The 23,587-nt window shown below is 33.4% G+C and overlaps 1 protein-coding gene across 2 annotated transcripts in view; it reads right to left on the bottom strand.

Annotated features, from left to right (window-relative positions):
• LOC127739382 (BRCA2-interacting transcriptional repressor EMSY-like) overlaps positions 1–23,587 on the bottom strand; it is a 34,084-nt gene that overhangs the window by 9,471 nt on the left and 1,026 nt on the right. The window contains exons 2-18 of one of the 2 annotated variants that reach the window (XM_052251083.1): positions 19,861–20,027; positions 19,185–19,259; positions 18,198–18,373; positions 17,098–17,220; positions 16,458–16,678; positions 15,902–16,079; positions 13,767–13,864; positions 12,759–12,894; positions 12,231–12,389; positions 11,520–11,663; positions 10,067–10,173; positions 8,618–8,746; positions 8,159–8,324; positions 6,820–6,976; positions 5,403–5,470; positions 5,003–5,103; positions 2,756–3,113 (exon numbers count right to left, since the gene is read on the bottom strand). In XM_052251083.1, coding sequence (XP_052107043.1) covers positions 2,756–3,113; positions 5,003–5,103; positions 5,403–5,470; positions 6,820–6,976; positions 8,159–8,324; positions 8,618–8,746; positions 10,067–10,173; positions 11,520–11,663; positions 12,231–12,389; positions 12,759–12,894; positions 13,767–13,864; positions 15,902–16,079; positions 16,458–16,678; positions 17,098–17,220; positions 18,198–18,373; positions 19,185–19,259; positions 19,861–20,021 — 2,557 coding nt within the window. In that variant the 5' untranslated portion in view covers positions 20,022–20,027. Of the gene's footprint in view, positions 1–2,755; positions 3,114–5,002; positions 5,104–5,402; positions 5,471–6,819; positions 6,977–8,158; positions 8,325–8,617; positions 8,747–10,066; positions 10,174–11,519; positions 11,664–12,230; positions 12,390–12,758; positions 12,895–13,766; positions 13,865–15,901; positions 16,080–16,457; positions 16,679–17,097; positions 17,221–17,773; positions 17,993–18,197; positions 18,374–19,184; positions 19,260–19,860; positions 20,028–23,587 lie in introns of those variants that run through there. The other variant, XM_052251084.1, reaches the window with a different exon arrangement.

Here is a 23,587-nt window from a genome sequence, read left to right as displayed (position 1 = left end):
AAGTTTAATTTTGGACCCTTTGGACCTTAATGTAGACCAATTTGAAAACGGAACCAAAAATTAAGAATCTAAATACACGGTTAGATTCGGCATATCAAAGAACCCCAATAATTCAATTTTTGATGAAATCAAACAAAGTTAAATTTTGGACCCTTTAGACCTCAATGTGGACCAATTTAAAAACGGGGCCCAAAATCCAAAAACTTAATACACGGTTAGATTCAGCATATTAAAGAACCCCAAGAATTCAAGAATAAAACCCCATTGAAATTGATCAAGAAATAAGCAATTTATATGAAGTATCTTCTTTTGCACAATACTGTGCAATTGAATATTTCTTGCTATTGTGCAATACTGTACAATTGACAATTTCTTGCTATTGCGCAATATTGTGCTATTGGATATTTCTTGCTATTGCGCAATACTGTGCAATTGAAGATTTCTTGCTATTGCGCAATACTGTGCAATTGAAGATTTCTTGCAATTGTGCAATACTGTGCAATTGAAAATTTCTTGCTATTGCACAATACTTATTATATAATAATTTACACATCCTGTTTGGTGTGTATCTCCTACCATATCATTATTATTTGCTTTTAAATATTAATCAGAAATAACCAACTTAAAATGGAAAATTTTAAAAGAAAAAAAAAAGGAAAAAAAGAAAAAAAAAGAAAAAAAAAAATCCCCCCCCCCCAAATTTTTTGAACCCCCTTATGATTCATCACCCCCAAACTCAATCCCAGCCTTCCCTTTGTGGTATGGTACCTTGCAGTACAATTTCAGAGAGATCCATACACTTGAACACAAGTTATTGTCTGGAAACTAGAAAAATGCTTATTTTTGGCCCCTTTTTGGCCCCCAATTCCTAAACGTTTCGGGCAATTACCCCCAAACTCAATTCCAGCTTTCCCTTTGTGATATGGAACCTTGTAGTACAATTTCAGAAATATCCAAACACTTACACACAAGTTATTGTCATGAAACTAGAAAAATGCTTGTTTTTTGCCCCTTTTTTGGCCCCTAATTCCTAAAATTTTGAGGCAATTACCCCCAAAATCAATTACAGCCTTCCCTTTGTGATATGGAACCTTGTGGTACAATGTCAGAGAGATCCATACACTTACACACAAGTTATTGTCATGAAACTAGAAAAATGCTTGTTTTTTGCCCCTTTTTTGGCCCCTAATTCCTAAAATTTTGAGGCAATTACCCCCAAAATCAATTACAGCCTTCCCTTTGTGATATGGAACCTTGTGGTACAATGTCAGAGAGATCCATACACTTACACACAAGTTATTGTCTGGAAGTTACAAAAATGCTTATTTTGGCCCCTTTTTGGCCCCTAATTCCTTAACTGTTGGTACCATAACCCCCAAAATCAATCCCCACCTTCCTGTCGTGGTATTGAACCTTATGGTAAAATTTCATTGAGATCCATTCACTTAAACTAAAGTTAGAGTGCGAAAACCAATGTGTCTTTGGACGACGCCGGACGACGCCAGACGACGACGACGACGACGACGACGACGACGACGACGACGACGACGCCAACGTCATACCAATATACGACCAAAAAATTTTCAATTTTTGCGGTCGTATAAAAACTACAATGGCCAACACTAGAGGAGAGAAGAAAGAATGCTAGACTAACCCTCTTATACAAAATTTCAAATGAGGAAGCAAAGATTGATGCTGATGACAAACTGATACCACCAGACAGATTATCATGACATACTAACGTTCACTCTTTCCATATACCTTCTTGCAAGACCAGCATCAGGAAAGAGTCCTTCTATCCACAAACGATAAGAGATTGGAACACTTTACTAGCCTCGGTGATCGCTGCAGAAAGTCTTCAGTAGTTGTCGTTTGTTGATGTGGTTCATAAGTGTTTCTCGTTTCTCGTTTTTTATATAGATTAGACCGTTGGTTTTCCCGTTTGAATGGTTTTACACTAGTAATTTTTTGGGGCCCTTTATAGCTTACTGTTCGGTGTGAGCCAAGGCTACGTGTTGAAGACCGTATTGTGACCTATAATGGTTTACTTTTATAAATTTTGACTTGGATGGAGAGTTGTCTCATTGGCACTCATACCACATCTTCTTATATCTATTGACACGTTCAAGAGACTACTGCATGCACATTAAATTTCAAGTCCCATGTTTTTATTAGCACCATGTATGCAAGCGCACACCAAACAGTGACAGGATAGTCAACCTAATGACGGTGGTCACTTAGTGGAAGAAGTAGAAAATGCTGCATCTGTTTATAATAATCTTAATTGTTTATAATGTGATAATAAATTTAAATTCTTGTCAAATGATGAATATCTACATTGATAAAATCTGATTTCCTATTACTGCATATTCTTACACTGTATAATGGCATGTTTTAGTTATACACAGTTTGCCATAACTCTTTTTAGAGTGGCTCTTGTTTTACTTATCATTCATATTCTGTTAAAACCTAATGTGAATGTTTGATTTGAGTAAAATATTGTATTTCCAATCAATATAATGTTATTTTTTTTAGTTCATCAAAACCGTAAATTCAATATCTTATTAAATCCAAACTCTCCATTTATTTCTACTTCAAAGTTCCAATCTACAAACACCAATGAAGCAATAATAAGACACCATTCCATGAACAAAAATACTTTATGACAGAGTTATATCTCTTCTTTCTGATATTATATAAATATGTATGAACCAGATATCTCATGAAAATGCATGCAAATAAACAGTAAACATACCTACAACTTCTGTACCAGGTTGACCGACAGCTTCTGCAGTAACCTTTTCTGTTAAAATATCCTCTTCCATAAACTGATAAGAATCTAAGTTAATTTGAGCTTGTTCTAAGGAACTACTTAACAAGTCAAAAGATTTGGCACCAGCGGACACTACTATCTGAGATTGTGTTATGTCTGAAGATGAGGATGAAGAATTATCTGTAGACGAGTTTGTGTTATAGAATATTCCAGTCTGAGGATCAAGCTCCCCTTGTAAATTTAAACGTTGTGCAATTTGTTCTAACTCAGATTGAGAATTTTGATTTGACACTTGAATTGCTGCACCAGGGATTTCCTCTTGAATTACTGTTGTTTCCACCTGAAACAAATAAATTATCTTATTGGACTAATACTAGGAAATAAAACTCCATATCAAAAAGTAGTATTATAGTGTAATACTAGAGGCTCTTGAGAGCATTTACTCTTCACTTGGGGCTCTCTTACAGGGTTTTCACAATTTTTCATTGCATTTTAAAATTGACCAGAATTAAAAATGACTCCAAAATATGGTGGGAATGCCCTGTTTCTCAGTTGTCTGGAATGAAATGTGAATTGTAGATGCATAACTTTAACAAGAATGTGTTCATAGTACACGGATGCCCCACTCACACTATCATTTTCTATGTTCAGTGGACCGTGAAATTGGGGTCAAAACTCTAATTTGCCATTAAAATTAGAAAGATCATATTATAGGGAACATGTGTACTAAGTTTCAAGTTGATTGGACTTCAACTTCATCAAAAACTTCCTTGACCAAAAACTTTAACCTGAAGCGGGACAGACTGAAAAACATAATGCCCCTCTATTATCGTAGGTAGGGCATAAAAAGAAGTCATGTTCCAAATTTTGATTTTGGCTTATTGCTTCTCCTCAGAAACCGTACAAGATATGGACAAATTACTAAACTTTTAATTGCGACATGTTGTAACATAACAATTTTGGTTATAAGGGGGCATTGACATTAAATGGGAGTTTTTTTCCCTTCTAATGTTTAAAATTAGCTGCATTGTGATATAACTCTTTAACCATATATAGTATAGACTTAGGGTCTTTTGATTTGAGGTCCTTGCTTTATGATCTTGAAATTAAGGTCAAGGTCAAAGCTAAAGTTGTCATTCTAGATTTTGGCCTTTGCTATAAATTCATATATATATATATATATATATTTATACATGATAAAGCCATGGGGTCTTTTGCATTCAGTTAGTAGACACAACACCTTGAAAAGGTCAGTTGGAATTGACCTAATGTTGGGAAGTAGCCATTTGCCACACTGATTTCATTTGAAAGTACCTATAACCATATGTTTTGGGAATCAGTGTGAAGTAACCCAATATTTGCTTAGCATCCGTGTGAAGTAACCAATCAGTTGATACCGGAAGTAAAATTTTGTAAACCGGAAGTAGCAACTTATCTCCCTTATTTCAAGCAAAAGTATATAGAAACCATATATTTTTGGAATCAGCATAAAGTAAGCTTTAATTTGACACCAGAAGTGACTTTGATTTAAACGGAAGTGGCTTAATATCTCCCTTAATTTGTGAAAAAAAGTGCCTTAAACATTTTTTAGTTTTAGTTTTAGTTTCTTGTGTATAATTTGGAGTTTAGTATGACGTCCATTATCACTGAACTAGTATACATATTTGTTTAGGGGCCAGCTGAAGGACGCCTCCGGGTGCGGGAGTTTCTCTCCCTGCATTGAAGACCCAGTGATGGCCTTCGGCTGTTGTCTGCTCTATGGTCGGGTTGTTGTCTCTTTGACACATTCCCCATTTCCATTCTCAATCTTATTATCCAAATTTTCTTATCTTAAATGAATTTGGTTGAAAAGACCTACAATTGTTCTCCGAACAATAGGTTATTCATTCTAATTGAAATAATTGTCAAATTGTATATCTTTAGCATATAATGGTGGCCAATTGCAATGTTGAATGTGATTAGAACCTTGACTTATAATTCTTTTAGGAAAATCTCTAAGCAATAAAGTTGGTACCAATTTGGAATTCACATGATTTTTTTGAAAGAATTTTTTGTTAATTTTCTATTTTCGCAAGCAGCATTGACCATTTCTGAAGGTCCTCCAGGGAACAAGAAATCCAGTCGGAAAACAGAGACTGGGTAGTAAAAGAAGCAGAAAGCTTTTATATTTTTGTTATAAAGCAGGCATTGCCTCCAGGGATTTATGTTTAGGTAGAACACTGAACTGACCTCTGATGTCTGCTGAGGCTCTCCTTCAGTAGAGTCCATTCTAAGAATTGATACTCCCTCAGCTGTTTTGTCTGGTTGATTTAACATCCTCATGGCTTGTTCTGAAAATAGAAATCATTACTCATTCTTTAATTTGATACATTTTAACTGCAATCAAAATGACATAGAATAATAATAATTCCAGTTGTATAAAAAGTTTTCAAAGACAAAAAACATTCATGAAGATTTTATTTTCTTCAGTTTCATAAGTTTCATACCATACAATAATATATTGGTGGCTATAAAAGAAAAAGCACAAGAAAAAATATTTGCTCTTATACCCTTTCAAATTGAATTTTTATAAAAAGTTGTCATAAGATCTTTAAATTGTAATTAACCCTTTTAATGATACTGATCTTACCTATTGTGTAGTATTGTTGCTGAGATAACTGATCAACATTTAACTGACTCAAATCTATACTGGAAGCCCTGTAATTATATAGGTTTGATTTATTGTTCCATATTTAACAGGCTTGTATGTGTTCAAAGCTTAAAACAGATCACAGGTTTCTAATTTATTAATTAATAAATGTAAGTAAATACTTGAAAGCTACATATCCCTCCATTTCCTTTCATATCTCTTCAATGATATGTGACCCCAAGGGTTGACTGTTGTATAAAAATATGGCCATCCCTGGATTTCTCCCATTTGGCGGGTAGTCTGTTGAGTGGTTCTCCACAAACAAAGATCTGAATGTGAAGTTAACAGACAGAGAAGGGATGACAATTGATGGCTTCCAGATGAGATAAAAAGTGTAAACTGGTTTCTCCTGAGTAATAATTTATCCTTAATTTGCTTTCTTATCAGTATCTATCAATTGGCATAATTGTCTATCGCATCATTTGTTACTCATTCAAAATAACAATAGGTTTTTTAATACCATAAAAGTTAACAAGAATGTTGATTCTTAAAAGTGCTGCCATCTTTACTGATCATGATTGAATTTAGGTTGAAATTCTTCAACATAATGTGACAGGTATCAAATAAACTTTCACATTATTGTAAGTCTATGAAAATGTTGTTGATCAGATAGAATCTGCCAGAAGGACATGTACTAGATACTTCTTTAGGTGTCTAAGTTCAGAAACTGTATCTGGTCTGTGCATATATTTTCTAATCAAAACTAAGAAGGGAGTCTTACCTCTGTGGATTTTTCATGAAAAGTTGAATCAATAATGGCATGTATGGCTTGATTATCTAAGGGGAAGGGGGCCTTACTTCTGTACATAAACCTAAAGTTTATCCTGAGAGGTGGAAGGCTGAGAATCAATGGTTTGGTTATTTAAGGGGAATGAGAGCCTTACCTCTGTATGGTAACCTTAGGTTTATCCTGAGAGGTGGAAGGCTGAGAATCAATAATGGCCTGCATGGCTTGGTTATCTAAGGGGAAGGGGGCCTTACTTCTGTACATTAACCTAAAGTTTATCCTGAGAAGTGGAAGGCTGAGAATCAATAATGGCCTGTATGGCTTGGTTATCTAAGGGGGAGGGGCCTAACCTCTGTACTGTAACCTTAGGTTTATCCTAAGAAGTGGAAGGCTGAGAATCAATAATGGCCTGTATGGCTTGGTTATCTAAGGGGAAGGTGACCCTACTTCTGTACATTAACCTAAAGTTTATCCTGAGAAGTGGAAGGCTGAGAATCAATGGCTTGGTTATTTAAGGGGAATGAGAGCCTTACCTCTGTATGGTAACCTTAGGTTTATCCTGAGAAGAGGAAGGCTGAGAATCAATAATGGCCTGTAATGGTTGGTTATCTAAGGAGAAGGGGGCCTTACCTCTGTACGGTAACCTTAGGTTTATCCTGAGAGGTGGAAGGCTGAGAATCAATAATGGCCTGTAAGGCTTGGTTATCTATACCCTGACTGGTGTAGGCCTGGTTTCCATCATCATACTCAAACCATTCATTACTAGGCAGAGCTTGACTAGTTACAACTGCAATACAAAAAAAAAATAATCTAATACATCATAGTTGTTAAAGAATGCCTACACAAATCTCTGTTTAATCAGAACTGTCTATAAATTGACTGATTTACATATTTTCTTAGGCTACTGGCCAGATGGTTATAAATGTTCACCATGATCTTATTTATATTTAGATTTCATACCCTAAATATGCAGTTGGGATAACAGAGTTCCAAAGAGGTGATATTCACAAGATAAATTTAATTTTTGATCTGCTCAGATATAAAAATAACAAGAAAATGCACAAGTTGTTGTGAAAAGCATATCCATTTTGTAATTCTATTTCAGGAAAAAAGTACTCATCACTGCCAAATCGCTGACTAAATATGAAGTCATTCTGTTCAAAAGAACATGAGAAATGTGTGACAATTTTTTTTCCAGTTTCTTCAACATATGACAATCAGTGCTTGTGAGCACTGAAGAATGAAAATTGCATTCATTTTGCAGTGGAAACTAAAAATTAAACACTGCATTGTATAAGGCATTGGAAGGCAATACTATGAATTGGAGACATAATTGTAATTGTTTCAACTAAAATTAGGTCTAATTTCTTGAAATTTTCATAGCTAGGATGTATAGAATGTTGTGCTCAATGCACTGTTTTCTGTGTATATCAAAAGCAGTGATAAAATCAGTAAAATTGAATGCAATCTTTACCCCAAAAATCATAGTATCAGTTAATAGGAAGTAGGTGCTTAACTAACTGAAAAGTATTAATTTACGTTTTTTGATTGAGTTCAGCCTTCCAATTGATATTTTATAGTGTGTCTTTCTATGTTGTGATGTTATACTATTGTTTCAGAAAAAGGGAGAAGGTTTGGTACCATTAAAACGTTTAATCCCGCTGCAAATGTTTGCACCTGTCCTAAGTCAGGAATTTGATTTACAGTAGTTGTCGTCTGTTTATGTAGTTCATACGTGTTTCTCGTTTCTCGTTTTTATATATATTAAACCGTTGGTTTTTCCCGTTTGAATGGTTTTACACTAGTAATTTTTGGGGCCCTTTATAGCTTGCTGTTCGGTGTGAGCCAATGCTCCGTGTTGAAGGCTGTACCTTGACCTATAATGGTTTACTTTTATAAATTGTTACTTGGATGGAGAGTTGTCTCATTGGCACTCATACCACATCTTCCTATATCTATTTAAACTAACCTCTGTTCTGTTCGGATCCCTGACTGGATGCTGTAAGAGCAGCCATTGTAGCCTCATCCAGATTAATGGTAACATCTCCACTACCTTCCCCCTCTTGTATGCCGGCAGCCTTTATTAAATCTGCTAAAATGTTGTTATTCTTGGCTTCTGCTTCCATTCTGATTCTCTACAAAACCCAGTACGAAATAAATAGTATTTTCATTTCTGCTTGATTTAATGGTATATTAATATTAATCTTTAAACAATGTAAGGGGACAAGGATAAAAAAATAATGAACAAATACAATTTCTACCACATTTTATTTTGCAAGGACAGTGATTCTGTCAAAAGTAAGTACAAAGTTTTAATTTGAAACTCATCATTATACATAAACAAATTAAAAATCAAGCTATATATACTGGATAAATGTAAGTCTAGTCAGATACAATATTTGTGATGTTTTCTGAGAGTATAACAAACCTGTCTAGTGGCTTCCAGCTGACCTGGAGTAGTCACAATAACCTTTCTCTCTATTGTTCTTTGACCACTTGGTGTTGATACTACAATATGTTTTGTAGAATCTTGTCTTTGCAAAAAATTTACCAATTCCTAAAACAAATAAAAAGTATTTCGTTATTGTTATTCTTAATAAACTGTTATCACAGAGATATGTCTCGCCTTTTTTGTAATTTTGATAATGCAAATGTTGAAATTAAAATTGCAATACTTTAACATGTAAGTTATGCAAATATTCAAAGTCGATGAACCATGACTGAAGGTACATGGCTAAACAATCTCCATGGAATGAGATGTGCCAATGCTAATACAACTGCATACCAAATACCATTGACTTATTATAAGTCGTTCCCTTTAAACAAACCTAAACACAAACATTAACTTGTAAACTATGTAAAAGTTTCAAAGTCAATGAACCATGATCAGGGGTGGGGCTATATAATCTCCATGGAAACGATACTTGCAAATGCCAATAAATTTGCATACCAAATACCGACGACTTAACATTAGCAGTTCATCCTAATCTGATCTAATCACAAACTAATACATGTAAACTAACCAAAGTTTCAATGTAAATAGACCATGACTGAGGGGTGGGGCCAAATATTCTTCATGGAAATGAGATGTGCTAATGCTTATACAACTGAACACCAATTAACATTCGCCTACCACTAATGGTTCCCCTTGAACTAACCTAATCACAAACTAATACATGTAAACTTAGCAAAATTTTCAAAGTCTATAGACCATGACTAAGGCAGCGGAGCCAAATAATCTCCATGGAAATGAGATATGGCCATGCTTATACAACTGCATACCAAATATCATTGACCTACCACTAGTGGTTCCCCATAAATTGACCTAATCACAAACTAATACATGTTAACTATGAAAAGTTCCAAAGTCAATAGACCTTGACTGAGGGGGTGGGGCCAAATAATCTTCATGGTAATGAGATGTGCCAATGCTAATACAACTGCATACCAAATATCATTGACCTACCACTAGTGGTTCACCATGAACTAGACCTAATCACAAACTTATACATTGTTGACGACGCCGCCGCCAGAAACAGCATAACTATGTCTCGCTTTTTGACTCCGTCAAGGCGAGACAATAAACTAAATAGTATACCAATTTGTTACCATTATATGTATAAAACTGTCTTCTATAGATGCAGATTATTCTTACTACTTTTTTTTTATATAAATAATTAATTTAGGCTAATGCTCCTTTTACATATGAATAACAAAATCGTAATTAAGGATATATATATAAGATTAAGAACTCATCTCTTATTCATCATGCTTTGTACATCATTTAAGACTTTTTAATATATCAAGGGTATTTTATCTCCAGTGAAATGCATACTGCTAGTATTTAATATTAAAATCAAAGCACATCAATGTTTACCTTTTCAAAAGCAGATGATTTGATTGTTTTGGATGCAGTACTAGTTGGAGTACTGATAGATCGTCTTGGTTGAGTTTTCTGTACCACTATAACATTTGGTTTACCTCCTGAAATTTAAATCAAACTAATATCAGCTCACACAAATGTAACAAAGATACTATTAGCCAACACAATCACATACAACATATCTTATTTCAGGATATTTTTCTCACTGATAACTAATTCCAATGAGAAATAATATTTCCACTGTAAACAAGAGGAAATAACTACAAACTGATTTGATCAACAAGGAGTTAAAATTGTGATTTTCATTCATATGAATAAATCATATCAAATATATTTTTGACAGGACCATAAGCCTAGTTATATAAGTTGAGCCTTTTAAAGACATCCCACTAATAAACATAAGCAATGCTGAGGGTTCATTAACATTAAAAATACGGATTGATTGATTGTTGGTTGCTTAATGTCAAGTGGCAATTTTTTTCATGCATTTTCAGGATGAGAACAAATTTACAATAAATACAATAGATAGGTCCTGTAATAGAGGCCATCTGGGATGAAGGTCAGGGATATTTGGACTGCCACTTGAAAATGATGGTAAATAGGATAGGGACAGAAATTTTGCCTTGCAACAAGCCACCTATGGACCCCTCTCAGAGTTGTTGCAAGGGTTCTTAATGTGCAGAGAGCGCATTGGATTTAAAGTCCCCATTCTAACCAGACATGGCTGTGTATTTGTAACATATTTGGTTCTTACACAAATGGTTATTTTTTATGTAATTAGGTGTAAATAAAAATGAAATACTCACAAGACATCTATCCCTTAAGGCATTGATCTTTTCAAACAATAAAATTAATTTGAAATTGAAATTAATCCCACACAGCCAAATGGACGCCCCATTTTGGCAACGGTTTTACTGCCGTCAGAAGATGACCTGTAGTGACCATATTTCAAATCCCCAGGCACCTTCGGGGGGAATAATACGGAGGGTGCTATACTCCTGATAAGCAATTGTGTTTCTAAGAGGTTAAATCTTTTTCTCTGTGTGTATACACAGTAAGCACATGTATAAAGTTCAAGGTAATAAGTAATACAAAACAAACTTTTGTTTTGATATTTTCATTTAAAGAATGTATTCGATTAAAAATTGTCCTTTTTTGTGGCAGAATAACTTGTTTTTCTATACTGTTGACAGTAATATATTCAAAGTTCTTTATTCAAAGAAAATTTTAAACTGGAATCAACCATTAACCATTGACAGATTATAAACAAACTGCTAGTAAATTGAAATGCAGCTTGCCATCCTGCCATTTATTATCATGATCCAGAATAACCAAGTGCAAAATAAGTCTCAAATAGGATTGCGGAGAAATCTGCAATGGGAAATAAATCCACCATGGTCAAGCAAATGCAAATACCAAACCATATTTGTAATTCAGGTATAATTACCAAGTTTATTTCCAGAGGTTTTAACAGCATGAAGTTGTAAAGTTTTAGGGTTGACAGTGACAACATTAGGGTTCCTTGCTGTCCCTGTTGAGATTATCTTTCCACCTTGTGTTGTGATATTTAAAATCTTTGCTCCACTCTGACCTACAAAAGTAAATTATGTAAAACTTTGCCAAATGAGTAAAACTTAAGAATAATGGAACTCTAGTTATTAAGAATTAACCATTACTTATAGCTAAGCATTACAGAAGATAGTCTAAAATTTAAGGACATATGTATACTTACTAACAAACACATTTGAAACTTTTACTATTCATTAACAACATTGTAAGTTGAAAATCTTATTCAGCCTGTCTTACAAATATATAATAAATACTAATGTAAAATGTTGAAAAAAAATCATTTATTGGTGTTATCGTATGGACATCTACTGATTAAGCCAACTTTCAAAAAATAACAATAATACTCTATCTGTTTTATTCATTAATTACTGTTCATTTACAATGAGATTTCAAGTTTGAAGATTAATCCTGCAGTGGTAACAAAAAGCCTTGGCAAAACCTTAAAGATTACAATATAAAATCCTCCGTATCTTTTTACTGATTGCTAATATTACTAACAGGAAAGTTAAAAACTGTAGGAAACTGTAATAAAAAAACCTATTATATGACTCATGCACATATATTGAATAAATGTTACACTATGTCATACCTATTGAAGTGATAGGTCTGGTTACCATGGTAACATTAGATGAACTTGACAATGATGAACCAGCACTAACCACAACCACAGGGGTACCAGAAGCTGATGTTGTCTGAGAGATTTTTGGTAATATTTTCCCAGATCCTCCAGCACTAATTATTTTCATGCCTATAAATGTATATCAAAGCAAAACTGTAAGTCTATTGCAATCTTGTGTAAGTTATGTTTCAATTATGAAATTGGATATCAAAATCTATTTCTTGAGCAAATAAATTTTTCTTACCAGATTTCTCAACTTCCTTCTTTTTGGTTAATATTAACAGATCTATTTTATAATACACAGTTGAGGTTTAGCCTATGCTGGACCTAAAACTAATCATGAAAGAGTACCATAACTGAACAAATAGCTGTCTCCTTTGAACAGCATACACAATTCTTCCTGTTGGCATGCTTGTTGATCATATTTTGTTTGTCTTTACTTATATTTTATATGCATCCTTTTAAGTTAGAATTTAAATATCAGTATAATAAACATACCTCCTTCCTGTCTGATCTGGACATTGGGTGATTTGACAGATTTGATGTGTATGTTTTGAACAGTTTGAGGATTTGGCTGAACAGGTTGAGGACCCATTGGTATCACAACGCCTGGTTTCTGCACACCTTGCTGGACCTATAAGTAAATGTTAACTTAAAATTGATATTCTCAGTCCTTAGCAAATATTGAACTTCATGTCTTGTAGAAGAATTTAGGTAGGATACTGTCAAGATGTCTTGAAGTTGTTGCAATTAACAAAGTGGTGACTTAGATGACAACAACACAAGACAACAGATCTAATCGTTGCCCCAGCTTGACACGGTCAGACAACAACACAAGACAACAGACGTAATCATTGCCCCCAGCTTGACACGGTCAGACAACAACACAAGCCAACAGACGTAATTGTTGCCCCAGCTTGACACGGTCAGACAACAACATAAGACAACAGACGTAATCATTGCCCCAGCTTGACACGGTCAGACAACAACACAAGACAACAGCCACTATCGTTGCCCCAGCTTGACACGGTCAGACAACACAATAAATGTAAGCATCATCAAATAAAGCTCACTGCATTAAATGAATGTTTAAATTTAGTGACATTTGAAGACTGTAATATATATAAGACGTTTGGAAATTTAACCCTTAGTTGTAAGAGAATGCAAGTTTGTCCAAATCACCTCAAAAAGGTATTTTTGAAGAAAAGTCAACATCAATATACAGCTGAATTGATGTTAAAAAATTATTTTTATAACTCAAAAGAATCACAAATCTACAAAAAAAAAACTGTATTTGATTATATCTCGTAAGTTTTATGCCATTCAAGTGGTTTGATATTAACTGTTAGAATGTTATAGGTACAGAGCAAATGTTTTTAGTGCAGAAATTGTAAAAAAAAATAATTAGGAATCACAGGATACAGACAGGTTTTCTCATTTGGGTGAAAGAACTTCAAAGTTAATTACATTTGTAACTTATCACAACTGTTTTCAGATTGTACTTACATTAGGAAACCTCTGTCTGGGGAAAGTCTTCACTCTAGGTCTTGGTATACTAACTGTAGGTGTTAAGAAGGTCATTGTAGAACTTGTAACTGAAGTACCTGTCAATAAATTATTATTATTTCTCAATTTAATGGGGCATTAGCTATGAAAAATAAATAACTCTAGAACCAAAATTCAAACTTGATCTGTGTTTTGAGGTAATAAGCATTGTGTATAAGTTTCATAACATTTTGAGGCAAACTAAAGTTAGAGAACAGAATCGAAAAATTCAGCAATTTTTCCATTTGTAAAGGGGCATAACTCTAGAAGGGTAAAAGTGACTTGATCTGTGTTTTGTGGTAATAAGCATTGTGTATAAGTTTCATAACATTTGGTTGAGGCAAACTAAAGTTAGAGAACGGAAACCAATTTTGGGACGTACAGACGTACATACAGACGGACGGACAAGAGTAAAACTTAATTCCCCTCCGCAAGTGCAACTGTGAGCTTCTGCTCACTGATGATACCCCCGCCCAAATACTTGAGGGTAAACAGGAAGTTGTTGAGTGATGAATCTGAAAACGCATCACACGGTATAGCTGACTTATATAAACCCTGAAACCAAATTTCAGAAATCCTTGTAATGTAGTTCCTGAGAAAGAAGCGACGAAAAATATTCATGGGATGGACGGACGGACTGATGGATGAACGGACAGACAGAGGTAAAACAGTATACCCATACTTTTTTAAAACGGGGGTATAATTAAAATATGATTTTATTTTTGTTCAATTATTATTGAAAGTGAAACAGTGAAATAATAATTCCCTTTACAGTGATATTGTTTGCCTCAAATTACAGCCGAAATTCGGCTTTTTCCCCTAGAGAAAATTCCCAATTACTAAAAAAAAATGGCTTAAAATTCCTCCCAAAAACGTTTTACATTTTCTCAAACAGTGATGGCATTGGTACTAATGTTTGTAAATATCGTATTCATGTATTTTGATATTAGAAAGCACTTTTGAGATCCAGTTTTCTGATCAGAATTATCATGGTGTTTGTAACACATGTGGTTTTCAATGCATTAAGTACCATCATTGCTTCTGTTTCTTTCCCCTCTCTGAAAAGTACCTTTCAGATTGAAAATGTCTGACAACCAAAATATACATAAAAAAACGGTGCAAAAAAGACAGCAAAGGTCAGCAAAAAATTGGAGATGTGTTTAGAATAAAATATACAAATTTCCCAATAAAAAACGGTAGAGGTAGTTTTGAAAAAAAACAACAATATCACTGCTTTAAGCAGCCAGCTTGGTTAAATTTTGTCAAAATAAGCTAAGAAACATCGCTGATGAATTATTCACTTGCAAGTGAATAATTGGACCTCATTTAAACCATATTCATGTGACCTTCAAGTTAACCCCTTAGCTAGAGATGGCTTACGAATTAAGAAGGCGTGTTCAGCTTTTAAAAAGGAAAGAATGTCATTATTGAAAGTTAAACAAGAGTAAACCATTTGGTTGACTGACTCTATCCACAAAAACTCATTTGTATACAGGTACAAATGAGGATTAACATATTTTTTAAGCTATAATATGAAATAAAACAGAACTAGAAAAATCCAATGGCATGTGTTCTATATTTATGTTTATATCGGGTTATATGACCATCGGCAGTCTTCGGAGGTTACCCCGATGGTTTATTAGATGACATCTAGACTAAAATACACATGAAATGCTGATACATATTATCGAGTCCATGCATCGTTAATTGTTTATTTTAGACTTTTTATAATTCACATATACTTTTCAGTATGTTATACATCAAATATGAGAATTTGAGTCAAATCGATGAATATAAATTTGAAAGCTAATACCCCTTTAAGTAATTTTGAGGGTAATTAGTAGACAGAATATTCATAAATATTTCAAAACAAATCACATTTACTACCATCTTCAATTTTATGCACTACCATTTCACACACAATCCTACGTTGCTTTTAAAAACTTCTCTTCTTTTTAAAATAACACCATGAAATAGGCACACCATCAAGCAAGTACTGGTACTATTTCTATGTGCATTCTCAGCAACATTTTTTACTTTTTCAAAATTATTATATTTTTAAAACTTATATGATATATATATATATATCTATCTACCTGAACCAGCAGATACCATAGTTGGTGTGGTGATGACAGTAGATGTCCCTGTTGAATTTGGTAGTATAATGGAGGCTTTATTGCTTCCTGTCAAGTTGGTTGATGTTTTTACAACTGGAACTGTGATAGATTTCTGTAGAACATTTGGAGAAGTTTGACCAGAAGATACTAAAATAACCTAGTAAAAATAAAATAAAATCTCTGTTATACCTATATTTGTTTCATACTGTTTTGTTTACTACCAATCCAATAAATATTACCCTATATCTTTTTTTAATAACACAAATTATAATGTATCCCTTCATATTTAGTACTTATCAGGCATTGGTAACATTCAAATAAATAGCACTATAGCAAAATCAAATGAATAGAAAAGAAAAAGATATCACAGTAATCAATCAAAATTCAATTTGAAAATTACTTTATTTGATAATTTAACATTACATCCCATGAAATAAGGCATCATTTATGAAATTTTAAATCACTAAAAGCCATGAATTTGAATTCAGAATTTCGAAATAAACATTCTAGTTGAGCTAATAAAAATATTGAATACCTTTTGTGACTGAGAAGCAGTGGTTGTCATTTGACTTCTAGGACTTTTACTGATAGTAATTTTCATTGGGGATATACCAGTAACAGGACTGGGGGTTGTTGTAGTATATGTTACTCTTGGTGTCTGTGTTGATGCTGATGGAGATACCAAGCTCTCGCTGGAATGACTTCTACGTCTTTTCCTTTCAGGTCCTTCGTCTTCATCTTCTGTGTTCAGTCCACCTATGAACGTAAAATCATTTGGTACAATTAATAAGTACATTCAAACAGATAGCAGCCAGTTTGCTATCACAAAATATTTATCAGGGCCTTGTAAAAAAATCTCCTTATTTCACTTTTCAATAAATGTGTGGTAAAAAAACAATAACTTTTCTGATTAACTTCCTCAATCATGCGTATTAAACCCTGCTCTCAAAAACATTCCATAATTAGTAATTAAGAATAATTATACTGAAGCATTACTTAATTCTGAATTTACAGTAGCTACAACAAATCATTCTTCAAATGTCAATGCACTAAGATTCTGTACACAAGGGTGGGTATAAGTGTACAGTTTTTAAACCTTGCCTTTTGCATTACTAATCAATATAAAACATATCACCCTGTCCAATCTTATAAATTTTATGCATATTAATAGTTACCTTTGATGTGAATTGACATTCCACTAGGCAGGACTACAACATTAGAATTTGGACTACTTGGTCTGTTTGTTTTTGTCACAATATTATTATTCACTGGTAATGGAGGAGAAGAGCTGACTGTCACTAAAAAAAAGTAAATGATTTTTTTTCAATCAATACTATACTATATTGACTTCCAGATATAACTATTCTCTCAATATAATAGAGTTGTCACAAGATTTTTTGGGTGGTGGAGAATATTAATACATTAGATAAATTGTTCACTTATATGCTTATAGCAAAATCATAATAAAAAAAATTAAATGTGCAAATCTATTGTGTTCTCTTATCTTGTTTCAAGACAGAACAGAACAGTTAAATCCATTACTAAGGGAAGGAGTAGGCATTTTTATTGATGGAAGTTAAACATATGTTTAACTAGATGAATATATGTGTATACATTTATTTGAATAATGAACACTTACAATCTTTATTGCCTGTCAATGATGGAACAGGCATACTAGTAACAAACACTTACAATGTTTATTGCCTGTCAATGATGGAACAGGTATACTAGTAACAAACACTTACAATCTTTATTGCCTGTCAATGATGGAACAGGCATACTAGTAATGAACACTTACAATGTTTATTGCCTGTCAATGATGGAACAGGTATACTAGTAATGAACACTTACAATCTTTATTTCCTGTCAATGATGGAACAGGCATACTAGTAATGAACACTTACAATGTTTATTGCCTGTCAATGATGGAACAGGCATACTAGTAATGAACACTTACAATGTTTATTGCCTGTCAATGATGGAACAGGCATACTAGTAATGAACACTTACAATGTTTATTGCCTGTCAATGATGGAACAGGCATACTAGTAATGAACACTTACAATGTTTATTGCCTGTCAATGATGGAACAGGCATACTAGTAATGAACACTTACAATCTTTATTTCCTGTCAATGATGGAACAGGCATACTAGTAATGAACACTTACAATCTTTATTTCCTGTCAATGATGGAACAGGCATACTAGTAATGAACACTTACAATCTTTATTTCCTGTCAATGATGGAACAGGCATACTAGTAACGAACACTTACAATCTTTATTTCCTGTCAATGATGGAACAGGCATACTAGCATTCTTTTCTGCCTGCAAGTTGGCAGCCTCATTAGCTTTAGCAGTAAAAGCAGTCTGTGGAACCAGTCTTGGCATTAATGGTATCAATCTCCTGCCTTCTATCAGCCATTCTGACATTGTATTTGGCCCTGAAATACTACACAGACATTCCCTTAAATAGTACATTTATCTCTGATAAACAGTATGATGTTGTTACAATAGCATCTTGGAATATGTCCAAAGGATGCAATGACTCTCGCACTTTCACATTTTCACATAATCAGCAAAACCTGGGCCACAGCCCTAATTCGGCATTTATTCTGAAAAGTTCATAACCTTAAAGAACAAGTTTATGTTGGTCTGCCACTGATCCGTGGCGGTGATATCATAAATTTCAGAAGGGGATGAGAAAAATTAACAAAACTAAACAATATTTGACATCTGATTTGGAAAGGAATATAACGTGTTAATGCAATAAATGGATTAAACATTAAATAAAAGCAATTTTAATCACCTTTAAATGAAGTGAAATTTCTTTTGCTTAAATCCTAATCTTTTGATGTTTGCTGGTGTAACAATAGACCGGAATTAAAAGAAAATAGTTTAATTTGTTTGCATACAAAGTTGTACCTTCAAAAACATACCACAAGTCTACAAAAATCAATGCTGTCACTTCGTTTCTTAAGAAATATATTGTCTTTGAATTTCTTTAATCATAAATTTAAAATTACTGTTACATCAACTTGACAAAAAAAAGGAAAATTACTGATGATGAAAAGGACTGTTTGAATACTCAGGCTACTAGATGTTCGTTTTGGTGGTGTCAACAGGAAAGAGATTTCTTTATCCTAGTCACCCAGTCACATGAAACCCTGATCATAAAGGGTATTCCAGATAAATTTAAGATAACAATTCAATCTTCACTGTTTAGTCATTTTTCACAACTTAATAATAAAATAGCTACATACTAATCAGCTACTGTGCAAAGCTTTTCATCATTAATGGCCCTTCGTACTTCAGCTCTGTGTCTTTCTGTTGAAATACTAAATAAATATATACATGTATAATTAAACAAACATAATGTGTCTGTAACAGATACCTGCACTCAACTAAAAGTTAAAAGTTTTTCTTGGTTATGTCAATGAGTAACCATGTCATAATACTCAAATATAGACAACAGACAAATATAGACAACAGACAAATATAGACAACAGACAAATATAGACAACACACAAATATAGACTACAGACAAATATAGACAACAGATAAATATAGACAACACACAAATATAGAAAACAGACAAATATAGACAACAGACAAATATAGACAACAGACATATATAGACAACAAATATAGACAACAGACAAAATTAAACTGCTACTGGTTGTCTTCCTGTAACATGAATGTTACAATGACCAAATTGGATAGATTTTTTTGTTGAATAGTACAAAAATTTTAAATATATCAAGCAAAGAGAATGACACTTAAAATGTCCCTTAACTATGTTGTACAATGTGATTGGATAGAAATGGTGGAATATAATTATCCTTCCAACCACCCACATATAATAGTTAACCAGTCATTCATCTATAAAATGGTGATCATAGTGTCCAACTGTGGTTTAAATCTGTTGTATCCTATTACCTCAAGTAGTACTGCAAGTCCTGTAAAATCTTCTTCTTTTCTTTGGTCAAATCTCCTTGAGCTCGGAAGGCTGATATTAAAGAAGAGTATGCTTCTAATTCGAGTCTCCGTAGTATTCGTTTTGAGTCATCACGAGTCATATCCAGCAGTAATGGCCACATTTTTACCTAGAAAAAAGGATGCTGCTATATCATTTTAATGTACTTACATGTATGTACAAGATCATTACTGGACAGCTATTCCTCTAATCTTGAAACAATGAAAAAAGTATCAAGGAAAGACATCTATCTATTTGACATGCTGTGTATGCATTCTGATAAGGTGAATTCAGATAGAGGATGAACTGAAGTCCTTCAATTATTGCCTAATAAGTTTGATTACTTCTCAGCGGCAATAATTAACCTGACTAAAGTAATCAACATTTCATAATTTAATTAGAAAATAAACACTCTCAGGAGTTTTTCTGGTTATTTTGGGAAAAAGGACCCTGGGCAGTTTTTGGAATTTTTCACACGGTTTTCAATGAAATTGGGAAAACCCAACAAATATTCCAGATGTGAGTTTTAATGTGTATGGTTCATTAGAAATGATCTTTTTTGTGAAAATAAAGTAAAGTAACTACATGATTGCCATTTATAATTTTATTTTCCTGTCGTTTTTGACTTCAAACTTGACAAGGCAATCAAGTTTATATTAAAATCAAAATACCATACTTCTTAAAGCGCACATGTGATAAGAATTTACCCCCTTTTTCACCTTCATAGACAGTAACAGTTTAAAATAATAAATTCAGGGATATCCTGAATAAAATTTTTTTTAACTGGCAAAGCAGACTAACACTTTTCTAAATTCAATTGCCAATCCAGATTTTTACTGTCCCTTCAAAACTGAGAAGAAATTACCTCCTAGATCTGTAGAAATGGTTTTACATTATAAAAACATCCAATATCAATTTTTTTTTAGTGATAAAGAAAAGTGAAAGTAACATTTTATTGGATTTTAACAGGAACATTTGTGAAATAAAAATGTCTTCAAGTTTCTGTAAAAAAATATTTCCTGTTTCTTCTTTCTTTTCTATAATTCTTTTAGTAGCCATTTGTCAAAGTTGTACAAATGTATTTTGTCAGTCGGATATGTTTTTACTCGGTTTTACACATTACTTAACTTGTTTGCGATTTTCAGCATAAAGCTAGCGGTTGAACAAATAGAACATCGCTGTCACAAATAATATAGGTGAAAACGTAACTTGAACAATTTTCAGATGTCCCTAAAAATATTGTTGGGAATTTTTCCTCATGAGTTGGGAAAACTGTAGGGGTTTAGCCATCGGGAATGGGTCCGAATACCGGACCCTGTGGAATGCTAGAAAATTCCATGACTTTGAAAGATTAACAATTAAGGCACAGTGGATCAATAATGTAAGCACTGTAGTCACAACGAAAATATTCTGAAGGCACTGCATGTCCCCAATGTCATATCGGCCTAGGGAGAACACTAAGGATACTGCATTTTTCAAAATGAAATTACATTTGTAAAAGTTCTTCCTATTTTCCTAGTTTGTCCAGGTCTTCATGTATATTTTGGCAGTCGTAGTCCAAGGAAATGGAAAGGTACTATAGAATACAGTATCTTCCTATATAGTCTCACTGTTGAGTGGAGGCCTTGTGGTAGGTTGCTGATGTAAAAAAGAAAAAGACATGACCTAAAATTGATCCTTGTGGTTCTCAAGATTCTACTTTCACTTCGTCATATGTTTTTCTTTTGATCATAACTACTTGTGCTCAGTTTGTGAGAAATTACTTTATCCATGTGTTCATCTGACTTTTAATGCTATAATGGTGTAGTTTATGTTGGAGTTTACTGTGAGAGACCTTGTCAAATGCTTTGGAGAAGTTTAAAATTAGCAAATCTGTTTGTTTTCCTTATATCAGATTTTTACTTGTATTTTCAATACCGGTACGTTGAATGAGCTGTGTTTCACATAATCATTTACTCCTGAAGCTATTTTGGACAGTGTATAGGATTATATGCCTCTGCAAGTTTAGTCTTGTTACTGGTAAATTATTTTACAACAGATGCATGTTGGGGATATTAGCCTGTAGCTTGCTAGTATGTATTTCTTAATCTTTCTTGTAAGCTTGTGTGACAGTTGCTGTTCGCCAGTCATATTTCCTTTCTCCATTGCAAAATTATAAATGATCGTTGAATTAGGACAATTTCTATTTTCAGTTTTTATTTATAATATATACTATACATGCTATAACATATACCAGTTTACTAAAAATATTCACTATTGTAAAATTGAGAATGGAAATGGGGAATATGTCAAATAGACACAACAACCCGACCAAAGAGCAGACAACAGCCGAAGGCCACCAATGGGTCTTCAACACAGCGAGAAAATCCCGCACCTGGAGGTGGTCCTCAGCTGGCCCCTAAATAAAATTGTGTACTAGTTCAGTGAAAATGGACGTCATACTAAACTCCAAAATATATAATTGAACTAAAATTAAAAAACATACAAGACTAACAAAGGCCAGCGGCTCCTGACTTGGGACAGGCGCAAAAATGGGGCGGGGTTAAACAAGTTTTGTGAGATCTCAACCCTTCCCCTATACCTCTAGCCAATGTAGAATAAAGAAACACATAGCAATACGCACAGAAAAACTCAGTTTAAAAGAAGTCCGAGTCCGATGTCAGAATAGGTAACAAAAGAAACTAAGCAAAATGACAATGATACATAAATGAACAAAGGACTACTAGCAGTTACTGACATGCCAGCTCCAGACCTCAATTAAACTGATTGAAAGATTATGTCTTCATCATATGAAAATCAAGTACAATCCCTCCCGTTAGGGGTTTAGTATCATACCATCATAAAATATATGAGAAGAACATAACCTGTATCATGCCAACAACTGGTTTTAGAATAAATGTGTTTATTTCCAATGCAAAGACCCTATGAGTGAATCAATACTAATACCAAAATATGCAATCCTTAATGACTTGAAAACAGTATCGTAACTATATCCTTTCCGAATAAGTCTGTTTAAAGGTTTGGTTAGCTTTTGAGGTGAATGCTGACATTTTTGTGCTTTGTAAAGAATATTACCATAAAATATTGGATGTGAAATACCTGAACGTATAAGATGTTTATTTGTTAATTATATAAATATTTATCATCAATTAAATATCTTTCTAAAGCAATGCCCTTTAATTGTTTTATTCACAATACTTTTTATAAATGAATTTTATAAACCTCAGCTATAATTAGAAATCAGTTTTGGGTAATATGCTCCTTTACACAGGAGGAAGATAAGAGAAAGAAGAAGCAAGTATGTTTACTTCCAGTGCAATATCTAGAGCATATGGATTTGACTCGAAGATTTTATATTTAAGTGGTAACAAAATTAAATGGTTTAAAATAGTTTATCAGGGACTTGTATCTCTCCAACAGAAATGTATTAAGAGGTTCAAATTGTTTCAAAACGATTTTTATAGGATAATTGATATTTGCAAATGGCAAATCTTATAGTCAGGACATAGAATTGTATGTCAAACTTGACTGGCCTTAACTTTCTGGGGTACAATTAACGAAATAATAAGCGATTTGTTACTTTTCAAACAAAGGAGTGTCAAAATATGTTTTGATAGCTGTATTCATTCAATTAAGGGCAAGATGAATAAGCAAATCCTAAGTTTTGACTTTCATTGACTTTTATTGTTT

Source organism: Mytilus californianus, unplaced genomic scaffold (assembly GCF_021869535.1).
Source record: "Mytilus californianus isolate M0D057914Y unplaced genomic scaffold, xbMytCali1.0.p SCAF_4, whole genome shotgun sequence".
Lineage (NCBI taxonomy): Eukaryota > Metazoa > Mollusca > Bivalvia > Mytilida > Mytilidae > Mytilus > Mytilus californianus.
Note: the sequence above shows the minus strand (reverse complement) of the source record. Positions and strands in the feature narration are given on the sequence as shown.